The sequence below is a fragment of the Rhea pennata genome, chromosome Z (genome assembly GCF_028389875.1).
Source record: "Rhea pennata isolate bPtePen1 chromosome Z, bPtePen1.pri, whole genome shotgun sequence".
In the NCBI taxonomy this organism is placed as follows: domain Eukaryota; kingdom Metazoa; phylum Chordata; class Aves; order Rheiformes; family Rheidae; genus Rhea; species Rhea pennata.
Genome location: NC_084702.1, coordinates 78,420,732 through 78,436,910, shown reverse-complemented (window position 1 = coordinate 78,436,910; position 16,179 = coordinate 78,420,732). Strand labels below are relative to the sequence as shown.

Below are 16,179 nucleotides of genomic sequence, written 5' to 3'. Positions count from 1 at the left end.
ACCTGTCTGATACTTATCCCATGGGACCTTTTCCTTACCCTCCGAGTGAGCCCGGAGGATATGTTCACTGAGATTTGGGCCTCGGCACTGAGCAGCCACCCCAGCCTGGTGCTGCCCCTCGAACAGCTGCTTTGTGCCTTTCTCCCATTGCACCATTTTCCCAAGGCTTTCGCCTGCCTGCTCCCACGCAGTAACTGCTTAGCAGTGCTGATTAGGTGCAGAGGAGATAACTGCAAGGTCTTGGCTGCTTATTGACCCTGCAGAGGCAGGAGAAGGCAACCACATTCCCCTTCTCACGGGAACTCTGGCTGGAGAGCCCGGTGTCCGGCAGCTCCCCAGCCAGGGGATGGATCCCAGGACAGATGCAGAGATAGGGTGGGGTAGGAAGCTGCACATGCTGGCGCATGACAGCGTTCAGCCCTGAGAAAGGGCTAGGGGTAGAAATGAAGTTTTACTTAGACAGAAATGGCTTTTTTTGGAGAATTACTGTTCAGCTGTGAACTAGCTGCTACCTGCAGTGGAGCTCTGAGCCAGGGCTCTTGCAGGTGAAATGGCATTAATGTGTTCTCTGTGTCCTGGGGGCTTCCAAAGGGTTCATATAGTCAGAGTTATTCAGGCTGTTTGATATATTCTGCATGTGACAGGACTAATGTATTCCTAGCCTGCTGGAGGAAGTCACTCTCCTTTCCTGGGATTTCTCATGTGGAAGAGCTGTTGGAGCTGTTTGAAAGAGGAAACATCTTACAGATTAAAAAATGACAAAAATAAGATTTTCCTTTTGGGTGTGGGCTTTTTGCTTCTGAATTCCACTTTGCAGCAGGAACTGCTCTGGCAGGGGAAGATTTCTGCCAGGCACGTGGGGCATTAGATAACACGCTAACATGTCTGAACAGAATCAGGACCAGACCAAGCTCAGCTTGTTGGTGGAGTTAACATGCACCCATCTGCCTCTGAATAGGCCTTTGCTCAGGGGTTGAGTGCTTGGTTGTTTCTCTCTGTTTGTCTACCCAATTGACCTTGCCCATTCCCAGATCCCTCAGCAAGACATCCTCGTGCAAACGTCCACATGGGGTAGCTACCAGGCATGAGTTGATCAGGGGACACAGAACTGGAGACCTACTGGCCCATAAGGACCACTCCCCTGCTACAGCAAACAGCTATGTCCCACCTAGGTTGGGAAGTCCAGTTGTACCAGTCACTAAAACAATTGTGTACCAAAAAGGACACTCCCTGGCTAGCCTTGTTTAAGTGATATAAGTGCTGGTGCTAGACAATGTGAAGCAATGCAATATCGCCCTTTCCTCAGATAGGTCCCAACACGGCAAATTCTACATGTGCCTACATGGTGTTGGCTCTGGGAGGATGTGGAAGAGGCATCATGGGGAGGAAATTATAGCACAAGATTCGTGGGGGCAGGATATAAAAGAGATGAGAGAGCGTGTGGTGGTACTGACAAGGGACAGGCTGAGAATAGAGGAGAAGAGGAAGGAGACAAAGAAGGAGACCTGAAGGGACGTGCAGGAAAGTAGAGGTTAAATCACAGAGGATGTGGGAGGAGGTAAAGGTGACACAGAGATATAACACATTGGGAGTGGAAACCGAGAGTGATTATGGAGGTGGAAGTGGTGCAGTGGAGAGAATACTGCGGGAGAAGGCAGGGTCGTTTTGATATTACTGATTGGGGACTCCCCTGCTAATGCTCTACTGTCTGTGTTTTGTCCTAGGGCACTAAATGAGAATATGGCCAATGGCATTGAAGATCTTATCGGGATCCCATTCCCGAACCACAGCAGTGAAGTCTTATGTGGTTTAAATGAGCAGCGACATGATGGTCTCCTCTGCGATGTCATCCTCATTGTACAGGACCAGGAGTACCGGACTCATCGGTCTGTCCTTGCTGCCTGCAGCAAATACTTCAAAAAACTATTCACTACCGGCACTTTAACAGACCAGCCCTATGTTTACGAGATTGACTTTGTCAAACCTGAAGCACTTTCTGCCATCCTCGAGTTTGCTTACACCTCAACCCTCACCATCACCACCTCAAATGTCAAGCACATTCTCAGCGCTGCCAAGATGCTGGAGATTCAGTGCATTATCAACGTATGCCTTGAAATCATGGAGCCTGACAGAGAGGCAGAAGAGGACGATGACAAAGAGGACGAAGATGATGATGAAGATGAAGATGAAGATGAGGAGGAAGAGGAGGAGGAGGAGGAGGAGGAAGTGGAGGATTTTGTCAATCAGGAGAACCTAACTGATGTCCAAGAAGTAAGCTGTCACCAAAGCCCTTCTAAGTCTGATCTTACTGAAGAAACATATACAGAAGCACCTAAAGACTTTCCAAATCACTATCCAGCCAATAACTCATCTGGACACTTAGGTGTGATACGAGACTTCTCCATTGAGTCCTTGCTAAGGGAGAACTTGTACCCTAAGGCAAACATCCCAGAAAGGAGGCCAGCTCTCTCTCCTTTCACCCCTAACTTCTTCCCCCACCTATGGAATGGCGATTTTAGCTCCTTTTCCCAGCTCGAAGAGCCACAGGTAGACAATGGCCCTTTGGATCTGGTGATCAAAAAGAGGAAGATCAAGGAAGAGGAGGAGAAGGAAGACCTGCCTCCACCTCCTTTCCCTAATGACTTCTTCAAGGACATGTTTACCAACAGCCCAGCAGCTCCCTTAGGGCATATTAAGGCAGAGACTGACTATAGTGCTTATCTCAATTTCCTAAGTGCAACCCAGTTTGGAGGAGTTTTTCCTCCATGGCCCCTGGAGGAAGAGAGGAAGATAAAGCCCAAGGCATCCCAGCAGTGTCCCATTTGTAACAAAGTCATCATGGGGGCCGGAAAGCTGCCTCGGCACATGAGGACCCATACAGGAGAGAAGCCGTATATGTGCAATATCTGTGAAGTCCGCTTTACCAGGTGGGCATTGGTTGTCTCTGCCATGCTTGGCAGGGTGGCGGGAGTAGCTGGAGGGGGCAGAGTCCCAAACCCACGGCTGATCCCTGTAGCTGTACCAGGTGGCTGGCTGTGGATGTCATGAAGGGAGACAGTATCCTGTCCCTGCAGCAAGTGGCAGGCAGCAGAGGAGAAGACCTTTATGGTGGCACTTGGTCGTCCGAAGTCATCATGTTTGTTGTCCCCTAGATGCAGGTGGCTACTGCAGCTGAAGGGCTAAGAGCTGTGATTTGTCAGTGAAAGGCAGAAGTTTCCACCTGCAGAGGCAGGAACTTCAATTGTAGGAGCAATTTTTTTCTGGATAAGGGAGTATTAACCCTCATCGAAGTCACAGTGACTTCTCTGCTGGGTCTACGATGGTCATTTGCAATTGCCTCAGTGTTTTTCTCTTGGTGAGTTCTAGCACAGTTGCTTCCATATCAGCAGTAATGCAGGGCTATGGAGACACAGGCACCTAGACTATACATGTTTTGCTTTAAAGAAAGTAACAAAAAAAAACAGGGCTTGAACTCTTATCTCTTTGAAAAAGAAGGAGGGAGGGAGGGAGAAAGAAAGAAGAAGAGAGAGAAAGAAAAAGAAAGAAAACAAACCCACACATTTGAGTGGCTTGTGGATGACCTCTCATAATCATTCACTGGACAAAAGCTGAAATAGAAGATTTTCAGCCTCACCATAGTTTGCCACAGTTGGAACAGAAAGAGCTGTTTGTGCCTAAGACCAGTGGAAAACAGATGGCTGCTTTTGGTGAAAGAGCCAAAGAAGCTTCATCTCTAATATGCTGGGAGTGCACTGAGTTAAGAAGGACATTTAGCTGTGGGATGTAATTTGGTTTTGTGTGTCATTTTGGCATCAGTGTAGAGCACAACCAAGTCACCCATGTTTAAATATGACAGTGCTTGCACTTTCTGAGGCCAGAGTGGTCCTGAGGCCAGAGTGGTCCTAATTGTTATACATTTGTCTGCAAGGGTGGGATTCATCACCCCTAACGTCAGCCATCCCAGAGTCCAGCACCATGGCCAGTGGGAGGTGAGATGCACCTTCAGAGGCGTTTGGCCAATGCTAAGGTAGATGAGTAAGGGATGCCTCTCCATCACTGACTGCAAAGACAGCCTGCGTGACTTAGATTAAGCAACCAATTTTTAGATATTTCAAGTTAGGTAAAACCAACCTTAAGCCAGGTTGCTCCAAGATAGGCCTGGGTGGAGAGAGCAAGCTCAGATCCACCCTCTGTGCCAATTCGTGGTCTTACCACCTCTCTGCAGCCTAGCAGATGAATTGGAGTAGGCTCTGAGAGGGCTGCACAAACCTAAGGTGTGCAATCCTTCCCTGAAAAGCTGGGCAAGTTTAATCAGTGAACAGAGGCAAATAGATTCTTGGACCTGCTCTTGCTGGGTATAATTAATATCTAATGAGTACAATCTTTGCCATAATAATAAAGCTTTCTGACAAGAGTGTGGTATTTCAGCTTCTGGCTGCATGTGAGACAGAGAGCCCTATTAGACTGGGGCAAGTGAACCAGAGGAAAAAGATGTGCTCAGTAGGCAATACCGAGTTCCTGACAATGGCCAGACACCAGGGGTGCTCCCAAATTCAGCCAATCTTTTCTTCTTTCATCCCTGTGATAATATTCAAGTGGAATTTATGCAGATGATGAGGATTTGGCTTGAAAATAAATTCCTGTGTGCCACTCCATTAGCTCAGCAGACACTGTATTATAATGCGTGGAGCATCATGCCTCGACTGGACATATGCAACGTGATCTGGCTCACCCTGGTATTTGCAAGCCAAAGGTCATTGCCCAGTGCTAATTCCTGACTGCAGGTGTTTGGCTCCAGCTCTGGGTGTCCCATACCAGTGTCAGCACCCAGTCATCAGTTCTGGACATGCATGCTCCTCCATTGGAGCATGCAACGGGAGGAGCAGCAGAGTCACCTCGGTGGATATATCTCCAGATCGGAGGCCAGGCCATGACTGGGGCTTGGCCAGGTCTCTCCTGAGACCTTGTCACTGCTCCTGTGTGTGATGCTCTAGTAATAATTGCAGAGAAGAAAGTAACATGAGTTGGCAGGTCTCGTAACAGGAATAGTAGAGCTTAGTCCTTCCAGAGGGCACCCAAAGTCCTTTACAAACAAGGGCAGTATTGTTAGCTATTGTTTTGGGGAAAGCGAGGCACGGAGAGATGTTGGATTGACTCACAGTCACTGCAAAAGCTACCAGGAGGGTTTGGGTGAGAATCTGGGTGTCCTGACCACTACGCCAGGCTTTGGTAGATCACAGTCAGGTTAAACCAGCATTTGAGAGGTAGCAAGTGATGCCACGAAGCCTGTCCCCACCTTGCCAAGGCGCTGGGTAGCTGTGAACAGCTCTCCAAGTATCTCTAACAGCAACAGCTCGAGATGCCATGGCCCATGACTGTTTGTCCTTGGCCATGGCAGAGCTTCCTTCTGGAGCTGGTCCTGGCCCCCAGAGCATGGTGGCTGCAGAACCCACGGCTGCAGGAGACAGGCCCCACAGCAGGCAGGTCCTTTGCAGTGAGCTGACATTCTACAAGCTGTTTATTGCTGCTCTTAATCATTTGCTTGACATAGCATGGAGATGGCCCTGCCGCGTCGGCTGTTCCTGGCTCCGGACTCTGCCGCGTGCGCTTGGAGCAGCTCCCATCAAGTTTGCGTTTGGGTGCACTCGTCTTCCCAGTGCCTGGTGGGAGGGCTCAGAAAGCCATAGCATGTTGAGCTGCTCCTCCTTGGGGGCTTTTCAAGTTGTTTTCGAACTGCGGACGCAGTTCCCATTTCATTTTGGCTGGCGAGGGTCTGCTCCTGCAGCCTGCCGGTCCCCCTGAGCTCTGCACCTTGGGCTTTTTCATGCCACATGCCATGCCAAAGTGGCAGTCAGCACCCAGCACTGTCAGAGGTGGTCAATACCACCCATGATTTGACTCCAGCCTCAGCACCTTGGGGTGTCGAGCTGAAAAGGGCTAACAGCTGGTCCCATAACCATAGCCGTATTCTCTATTACTGTTCCTGGTTCGGGAAAAACAGGCAAGGAAATTTGGTCTTGAGCGGGGAAACGCCTGCAGTTGCCAAGGGTGTTCACTTGCACAGCATCACACCCTGTTTCGGTCTAGTGTGGACCATTACTAATTTATGTTTAAACTTCATGCTCCTTTATGCCCTCCTTATGTTTGGCCGCTTCTAAATACAAAGTGTGAGGTCAGGAGAACTTTAAACCAAGCAAATGATCACAGAGGAAATTAGGACTTGCCCGAAGGCAGAGTCCCCCGCGTCCCCCTCCCCTTGCATCATCACTTGCTGGAACGAAGTCGTTCACATGCAGCACATTTACAGGGCCCAAGCGAAGGTTCCCACCAACCCGCACAGAGCTGAAGGCTGGAGAGTTTTTCCTACTTTAACACACTGAGTAAAGCAGAAATTTCAAAATGCTGTTTTTTTTTTTTCCTAATGCACTTGGAAGCACTTTGTATAGCCCACATCTGTTCAGGTTTAGTTTATTTTTCAGCTATGTAGTGCTATACTGTGAGGGTAACATATATCGAAGTGAAGTGGAGCGATTGGGATGTCAGCACAGCTTTCTGCCGGGGTTTCCTGCGTGCGGCTGCTTGCGTTACGTGTTTCACTCTCCCAGGGAGTCTCCCGCTTCCTGAAAGCATCAAGCTCTCGCCCACTGCAGCCAGCAGTGCCTTCCCAGGGAGATGCAAAGCCGAGCACCACGGAGCAGGGAGGCAGCGAGCCCAGGCTCCTCAACAGGATTCTTGCATTAATCCTTCCCGTGCTTTATTTCTGCTCTCCAGCACTGCGTAGGACAGAATTCACTGGAGGAAATACAGAGGGTTCCCTACATCCTGCCACAAGGACCCTGCATCAGCCCTGGCTGTTGTGGACATCTAATTGCAGGAAGCAGGACTTCATTTAATAGCTCATCATTATTTTCTTAAACAAAAGCTGCTCAGGGTCTGGTCTGCTGGTTTGCACTGCTAAAGCACTAAAGAAAACTGCAAATATTTCAGCTTTTCCACCAAGGCAGCCCCAGAGTGTTCAAGGAGAAACTGCTCCAGCCAGAAAGGTTAACTTTATTTGTTCGTATTATTTGTGTTGTGACAGCTCGCAGAGCCCTAATCGCTCTCCCGACGCAATTGCATTAAGGGTATTCACAGGCACGCAGCCTCGGAGCGCCGCGAGCCGAGCGCTGATCCTGCACAGGCGGCTGCCTGCCTGCCGTGTGCTTCGCGAGCCGCGTCCTCCCGCGGACGGGTCGCGCAGAGAGCCGTAAAAGCCGGCGCAGGCCTGGCAGCTTGCTCAAAACACACAACCTACCAGCAAGGGTGGCAGCGGGAGCGACGGCATTTAACCACCCAGGTTAGCCCTTTCCTGGGAACTTCTCTGCCTGTGCATCTGGATGTCCTGAAAGTTAGTATTTTGGAAGAAAAAGAGTCAAGAAAACCTCTCTTATTCTATAGCCCATGGGCCACCGAGGTGGCAGAGGTGTGCACCAAAGGATTGAGTTTCTCCCTGTGTGCTGACAGAGATTGGTAATAGCCTGAAAAAGCTCTGCCTGTATTTACATTTTACAATCCTGGCACGCTACGTGTTTATTAGGAAAAGTGATCCTGCTAGGTTAAACATTACATATATAGGTTTAAATTATATTATAGGTGGGGCTGGTAGCTCTGCTTTTTATTAACATTTCCCAACACTTCACGTTACGAGACCCTGTTTTCATCCGCTTGTAACATCGCTGAACATGATGCATTTGGGCTGAAATTTTCCGTGCTGCTTTGTGTGTTTCTGAGAACCAATTTCAGCACTTTCTGAGAGCGAGGCTAAGGGGCAATGTGCCCATGCTAAAGCCGTGGAACAACAGTGTCTTCGCAAAGCTCAGGTCTGGCTCTTCGGAGTGGGAACTTAGGATCTGGTACTGGCATTGGCATGGAAAGACCCATGAGGTCTTTCTCTGCCTCCCTAAAAATTTTAACAAGTTGCAAGCTTTAGAAAACCAAAGGTCGTGCAGGCAGAGAGCATCTCTGTCACCTGCACTGCAGCTGCAATATCTCGCAGGTGCAGAGCTGGGCTGGGGCAGATTTTCCCAGGGCAGTAAAGGACCATCCGGTGAAGAAGTGACCCTCCTTCTCGGGACGCTCTGCTTCCTTCTTGGATTCCTTATTTTGTGCTAGAGACTTTCAGAGCAACCACACTGGCAGCAAACGGTCAGTTTGTGCAGTGCAGACCCACGGGACTCCTGCCTGTCGCTCCCCCGCATACTGGATTGACCAGTACTGCTCTGTGCCGTGAACGACATCAGGGCTTGTGTAAAGCAGCAGGATTTGATGGTGGCACCAAAAAGTATTTCAAGATGTGCATGGGCAGGGAAGCAGAATTCAGTGCGCAGGCAGCACCTTGCATGTTTTCAGTGCTTGACCTGCCAGTGTAAATACATATTTACTTCTGTGCATGCTCTCATATTTTATGTATATTAATAACATGACTTTATATATTCTCTGTATTCTTAGCCACATTACTAATGTCTCGGAGAGATCAAACCAAAAGCGTTTCAGAAACCAGCATAAATACTCTCACTTTGCTGTTTACTTACTTTCCGCGCTGAACTCCACTTGTGCAATCTAGATGGCATTCTTGGCTCGGCTTAGGCAGCTTCACTTTTTATAATCACATGCCTTCGCTGTGATTCTGTAGACTGCAGAAGCAAATATTTATTTATTGGAAAAAATAGCGACTGGATGGCCAGCTTGGGAAAACGTTCTTGCTACTTTTAGGTGTTTCCTCTCTAGAAATCCTGTCTTTGTAAATAAATGCCGTGGGGATGGATGCTATGCCATCCCGTGGCTGCATTTAGAAACCGTCTGCAAAATTTGTGTAATCCCTGCAGCTGGGAGGCTGGAAGTGCGAGGGAGGGTGTGCCGGCCTTGGAGGCTATCCCTCCAAGTGCTGCCCAGGCAAAGCGCCCACCAGTGCCCGCACGTCCGTCCGTACTCTCGCCTGCCTGGCGGCTCCGGCTTCAGATGAAAGCTCCTGAGACACCCAGTGGTCAGTGCAAGCGTGAGAGGAAATTCAGCACTGAGAGAGACGTCGTTAAGCAGTGCCGGCCCAAATTGCCATGCTCTCCCATATAACCGTTTCCCTCATTTGCCAGCAGAAACAAATCTATACTTCCGTGCGTATTCCCATCTGTAGTTAGGCTTTATTCCTTTCTTTTTTCATCTTTTCCAATGAAGCCGTTTCAAAGTCGCTGCAAACTCCTAAAGGGCTGGGGCTGTCAGCCCCAGCAAGCGCGCCGGCAGCGATGGGGCAGGCCAGCCCTTCCTCCACTCGCTGCGAACCCCAGCGAGGTCCAAAAGCCCAACAAGCGGGCCCAAATTCCACCTTTTTTTTTTTTTGCATGTGCTGCAGGAGCCATGAAGCCAAACCCCAACCATCACAGGGCCAAAGTCCTCCTTGAAGGATGGAGTTGCTGGTCCAAGGGCTGGGGACCAACCCTGGACCGTGGCTCTGGGTGGTTCAGCTCCTATAACCGCTTCTCATCTTTTTGAGGTTTTAAATCCATTTTCTTTCTCCTGATTTGGCAGAGGGGGAGATACCACCACATCCCTTGCTGCCTCGCTGACCGGGCTCTTGTTTTGCAGGCAGGACAAGCTCAAGATCCACATGCGGAAGCACACGGGCGAGCGGCCCTACCTCTGCATCCACTGCAACGCCAAGTTCGTGCACAACTACGACCTGAAGAACCACATGCGCATCCACACGGGCGTGCGGCCCTACCAGTGCGAGTTCTGCTACAAGAGCTTCACGCGCTCCGACCACCTCCACCGCCACATCAAGCGCCAGAGCTGCCGCATAGCCCGGCCCCGGCGGGGCCGCAAGCCGGCGGCGTGGCGGGCCGCCGGCCTGCTCTTCGCCCCCGGCGGCGCGCCGGGCGAGAAGGGCTTCGCCGTGCCGCCCGCCCTGCAGGAGATGGGCGGCCACCTCGGCGGCGGGCCCGTGTGCCTTCCCGGCCCCAGCCCCGAGCACTTCCTCGGCGGGACCAAGGACGCTTTTAGCCTGCAGGAGCTGGAGAGCCGGTTCGAGGAGACGCAGCTGAAGCTGCTGAGGCGAGCCCAGCTGGACATGGAGAGGAACGCGGGCATCTTCGCCTTCGCCCTGGGCCGTAACGACAACCTCTCGGCCCAGCCTTTCTTCCCGCTGCCCGACCCCTGGAGCGCCGGCTTCAGCGGCCTGGCGGGGCTGGCCCACGTGGCCCCCATCTCCGAGGCGGACAACTGAACCGGCCCCGGGAGGGCTCCGCCGCCGAGAAGGGAGCTGTGCGCGCGCCGCCAGCCCGGCCGGCGCTGCCGCTCCCCTGGACGCCCCCGAAAACGTCGCTTGCCTTAGCCCGCGGCCGTCTCCGCCGGACGGCTCTTCTGGGGAGGCCTCGGCCGTTCTCCAGCCGCCCGCTGGGCACGGACGGGCCGTCCGGGCTTCCTTCCGATACGTGACATTCCTCGGCCCTTTCGGTCAACGGGACTTACTTTCTGGGGTTTTCTCTTTTTTGGTTGCTTTATTTTGGTTTTTAAATCCCAAATTTACTCGACAAGGGAGCCCGAGGGAGGCAAGGGGAGCCACTGGCGCTGGGGCCGGGCCGGGCTCCCGGCCGCCGCACGGCACGCGCCTCCGACAGCTTCGGGGCTGCCGAAAGCCCCCGCCGTCCCGGATGAGTTGGGACCCTGAAAGAAAAAGAGGCTGAATATCATCCAGGAGCAAAGCTGGGGGAGAATTTGGGTTATTTTGGTTCTGTTTCAACATTCCCGAAGGAGAACTGAACCCTGTTCCGAGCGTTGTAGCTGCAGTCGCTTGAAAAAAAAGTGAAGTTTTTTTTTGGATGGGGGGGAGAGGGGAAATGTTTCGATTCTGAGCTTGTTCCTTCTTTTTCTCTCTCTCTCTCTTTCTAACCCTCGCTTTGCAAATGCCAAGCGCGGGGGAACATTGAAACGAAAAAGCCGGTTCAAACCAAAGAGGCAGAACAGCTCACTAGGCCTCACGCCTGCTGGATGTGTGTCCTTAATTCCTCCCTTCCCCCCTCCAAAAAAATAACTTCTATATATATTTTGGTGACAGAAATTTATAACACACTTGGACATCACCAAAGCTGCAATTCTGATTGAGAGGGGAAAAAAAAATAAAATAAAACCTTTGCACCTGTATTTTCATGTCTGCAGGGACATGAGCGAGCCTCGCTCGGCCCGGCAGCCGCCGGCCCAGCGCCTCCACCTTCAGAGTGGGACTTCGGTGAGGAAGACTTGCCAGCAGCTTGGCTGGCTGACATAAACCCAGAGCTCAAAAAATGTAAATGTTAAAAATTCGGGCTCTTTTTTTTTTTTTTTTGGCTTGCTCTCTACTGTTACCTTCCGACGTCAGCAGAATCAAAGGGAACGAGAGAACCGTAGGTTCTTTTTTTATTATTTTTTTATTATTATTATTATTTGGGGTTATCCGCTGCTGGTGCTGCCCTGAGGGCGCAGCGGAGCGAGGGGCTCGCCGCGGGAGCGGGTGCAGCGGGGATGTGGCGCCTCCCCGCGCCCCTCGCGCCGGGGCAGGAGCGAGTCCTGGCCGGTCGGGGAGCACCACGCCGAAGCGAGCGATCTCCAGGAGCTGCCTGACAATAGCTTTCTGCTCCCCAAAACACATCCGCAGAGACGCTGTGTGCAACAAATCAGTGGAGAAGAAAAAAGAAAAGAAAAAAAGACTTTTTAAAACTACATCAGACTTTTTTTTTTTAAAAAAAATAAAAAATCTGTATCGACTTCTTATACAAACTACATTTTGCAGATGACTGGTTACTTCAGGTGTTTTTTGTCTACGATTTGGAGTCATTGTAAAGTATCCAAAGATGCTGAGTACTGTATAATCTAGAAGAACTTGAAGCAAGGTGGTTTTTTTTGTCTCGATTTGTTTGTTGGTTTGTTTTTGGGTTTTTTTCCTATTTGTCTATGCGGGAGAACCTTTGCAATTTTTCTATTTATAACTATTTTTATGTGATTGCTTTATGTACAAAACAATGGAGAAAAAACAAAAAAGGAGAGAGAGCGACAACACATGCAAACAAATTTGCCTTAGTTACTCACGGGACAATCATCCTTAACTTTTATTGAAGCTAGAAACCGAAAGAAAAAAGAAAGACTCAATCCTTTTACGTATTTATTAAACTGTATTAATTGTACTCTGAAAATCTTAGCAAGACTTGGTTCTTCTGCAAACCTGGGAAGGCCAAGCCGCTCGAGAAGCCGAGTGGCGCGGCATGCCAGAGGTGAGCCGGTTGAGCTGTGCTCATCCTTGCTCAGGTTTGCCCAACATCCAAATTTGACTCTTTCCAAAGGTACTTTTTGAAAGAGAAGCCAATGACGCATTATTTAAGCATCTGGCCAGTAATGTTTCTGGCTCAAGGAAGCTGTTTGCGTGGCAACACCGATGACCATAAACAAGTTAAGGTTGATTTTCCCGGACTGCGTTGGTTTGGGTTGTACGTAGCTGGTTGCTGGCTGAGCGCACGCTGGGGACAGGGAGGGAGGACTATAGCAAACCCTGTTTCTCCCATTTCTATGTTGTGTGGTGACTCCAGGCCACAGGTATCAATGTGGGTGCTTGGTCAAGCTTGGAGAGCATTCCTTCGGGGCTCTGCTCTCCATCCTTCCCCCACCAGGTCCTCTACCACAGCAGTTTCTCTCCAGTCGACACAGGCATGAGGAGCACTAAGCTTTGGCACAGTGGCTTCTTGCTTGTCTTCTCACCACGGCCTGGCTGCAGCAGATACTTGAGCACACATCTAATACTAACACAGGGCATGCAATTTTTGTTGCAGCTAAGGAGCTGCAGAATTTCCTTGTTATTTTAATGCTTCTTTTTGAAAGAGGTGCGAACGCCCAGAAAATAGGCACTAGGTATGAATGTTGGGGCTCACCCCGCTTCGTTCAGCCATTTCTAAGTTAAGTAACAGACACCTTGAGCACACTGGGATACCTACATGTTGACACTTGAAGTTTGGGTGTCCTAATCCACAAGCTGAATTCCAGTCTTCATCTAAACTTGCACTCTTCTGGAGGGAGGTAGGTACCTGCTGGAAGGTGAATCATCCCACCTACATTGGACCTCCCAAGAATGGGATGAATCACCTTTGACTGCACCTGCCTATCTACTAGTGTGGTTTGGAAAACTAGCTTGGACTAACTGCTTCACTTTCCTATGCTATAGCAAGGTAAGGTATAGCTCTTCCTCTGCCCTGCCAATCTACTGACATTACCAGTGTTTGGGGAGCCAGATGTTCACCAGACCACCTAAGACCTGCCAGATCACAGTTACTTCATGAAAAACAGGTGTCACAGTTGGCTATGGGATCCTTCAGCCGTCTCTGGAAATACATGGGAAAGTTATGGTAATCATGAATACCGGCTTGCAGGAGGAGGTGGCTCAACAGCAGACAGGCACACTGACATGGTGGCACTTGTCACTTGTGGTCCAGGCTGGGCTGTAGCTGTCAAAGCAGTCCCCAGCAGGAAGAGGGTCAAGTAGCCCCATCTCAAACACTTCCCAGGCCTGTGTGTGATGTTAGTACAGCTCTGGGATCATTCCCAACAAGTCATTCAGATGCAACTACCTTCTTCCAGGCAGGCAGAGGGTAGGGTGGATGCAGACCATTAGCTACCAGTAGGTCCCAGCTCTGGATAATGCACAGCCACAGGTCCCACGGTGTGGGACTAATGCCCAGCTCAGATCAATGTGTGAGATGTTCAGTAGCCCACTAACATCAGCCCATCTGGGCGCAGTGTGGGGCACGAAGGGCTAGTCTGTCCTCTCGAGCCTGGGCACGAGACTCGGGCCCATGGCTCACACGCCCCACCACAGGCCCAGCAAAGCATCCGGGGGCTCCTGCCACCGCTGCTCCTTTCCCTTCCCTCTCCCTCCACGAGCAGTGCCGAAAGCCCAGACGTGCCGTACAGCAGGCACCGGGCTGGAGCTCTCCAGGGCTCCAGGCCCCGCAAGCAGGGACCAGCTCGGCCCGGCCAGCCCACAGCAGGGAGCTCTTGGGCAAGCGTAACCCTGCGGAGGCAGGGCGTTGCTCACAAATCTACAAAGAAGAATACATCTGAAAAAAAAAAATACTGTAAAAAACACATATGCAAAATCCTCCTGTGCCCAGGGGAGAGGGCACCCCCCCGACAGAGGCTGGAGCCCCGGCCAGGGAAGCGCAGCGGGCGCTGGCGGGGGGCAGCCGCAGCCTGGGCTTCACAAGCTGGCACGGTCCAAACAAGCGGGGTGTTTCTGAGCAAAAGAAAAAAAATCACAGGAAAAAAAATGAATCACATTTTAGCCATTTAATACATTTCTGAAGATTATTATTCTTTTTTTAAAAAAAAATCTTGTGGTTTTGAACCCACTCTTACGCTCCTCTGCTGGCTGGCTCTAATATTTTTTAATGCCAAAAAGGAAAAGGAAAGATTCAGGGGGAGGGAGAGAAAAAGGTGAAAATCTGAAAATTGCTCAGAGGGGCTGTGCGCTAATCAGGCACATGGGAATCGCAGAAAGAAACCAGCTTCAGTAAATGCTTGTTAGCAGCAGCATATGGCTACACTCGTGCTCCTAACCAGCTGCTGGTACCTGCTAGATAATCCAGACCACGATGGGGAAAACAGCGCGGGGTAGATGCTGCTTTGGACCATGTTTGCTTTCGCCGAGCATTTCCACAAGAAGGAGACGTCCCTTGTACACGACGGGCCGGGCGTTAAGCAGCAAAGGTGGCTCCTGCCCGGTGCTCGTGACCCTTTGGAGAGCTGTGCAAAAGCATCTTCTGGCAGTGGTTCGGGAGAAAGGAAATACTGAAAAAGCAAAGGAACAACCTTTGCTGCTTCGCCGCCACCTTTCGCCTCCCCGAGCAGCGTAGTCGCCCTCGCAGCCCTGCAGAAAATACCTGTGGCTTGGAAAGATCTTTCTCCTTGTTTTCCTGTGTCGAACGGACGTTTCCCCCGACTTGCACTAGTTGCTGTAGGGCCGTAGACTATTCGATTCCTTTGTTTCGGTCTGTTGTTGGGTCGCGACTCCCCTTGGCTAACGAAATGGCAGTGCTCTAAACCTACCTGTTGCACATTTGCCACCCCTGGAGAAAATAAACTGTTACCCGAAGCAGCGAGCGGCTCGTATGTCCTTAACAGCGCTGCGAGGAGCGGCCGAGCTGGTCCCTGCGGCCCCCCCAGCGCTGGCTTTCCTGCGAGCTGCCGCTGATCGCAGGTGCCTTTGGGCTGGTTTCATTAAGAAAATCATGCAGAAATGCCCAAGTTTTCCAGCGTGCGGAGGGAATACAGCTTGGCATAGCTTGCTGTACCCCTCTTTAAACACCTGGGTTTTTCTTAGGCGGGCAGGTGAAACCGATGGTGGACACCTCCGTGTGAGATCCCACTGCAGACAAAAAATCAGCGCCGCCAGCACGGTTTGGGGCTTTTCCTCCCATTTCGGCTCATCCGGTCTCTGCCGGGTTCCCGGCACTCTCAAACTCGCACTGCCCTCCCGTGGTGGCCCGGTGACAGCTCTGTCACCAAAGCGGCGCCAGGGACCATCACGGGCCGCTTTGGGGTCACCTCAATGCCGGCAGCCCATCTGCAGGCACAGAAAGCCACTCACGACGCTGTTGAAAAGACGGCAGGACATTCTCAGTGCGGCCAACTCCTGCTGTTTTAGCAAGACTTTCATGTCGTTTCTGAAATATTTAAGCCTTAGCCCTTAAAGGTATTGTAGTTCTCCAGAACCTCCAGCTTTATTTATCCAATTTTTAGGAAATGTTTCCAGCCCTTGGTATTGCAGAGAGGTCCAAAAGGGCGAATGATAATCACTGAAAAAAAAAAGCTGGAAATACTAAGATCTCCCAAGGTACTTCGTAACCATTTTTTTTTACACCTCCTCCTGCTTAATTTGTGGTCTCTACAAGCAAAGCAAGTGGGAGCCGTGATCCACAGCCACCACGCGCTGCCACGACGGGGCTGCGAGCTCCAGCCAAGCAGGGACTAACGGGCATGAGGATTTGAAGAGAGGATGCAGAAAAAGGAAAGGGAAGAGCGGGACGCGTGGGAGACGATCTGCCATGGAGAGACGGGCGAGCTGAGGGCAAGCAGGACGCTACCTTGCAGCGCGCACGTACCCAAACGTGCCAGCCCGCCCTTTTCCAC

The 16,179-nt window shown here is 51.0% G+C and overlaps 1 protein-coding gene across 5 annotated transcripts in view; it reads left to right on the top strand.

Moving 5' to 3' along the window:
* ZBTB7C (zinc finger and BTB domain containing 7C) overlaps nt 1-12,535 on the top strand; it is a 186,080-nt gene extending 173,545 nt beyond the window's left edge. For all 5 annotated transcript variants that reach the window (XM_062600139.1, XM_062600140.1, XM_062600141.1 and 2 more), the window contains 2 exons: nt 1,725-2,927; nt 9,619-12,535. In XM_062600139.1, coding sequence (XP_062456123.1) covers nt 1,741-2,927; nt 9,619-10,255 — 1,824 coding nt within the window. In that variant the 5' untranslated portion in view covers nt 1,725-1,740 and the 3' untranslated portion in view covers nt 10,256-12,535. The remainder of the gene's footprint in view (nt 1-1,724; nt 2,928-9,618) is intronic.
* Nucleotides 12,536-16,179: the final 3,644 nt, after the last annotated feature.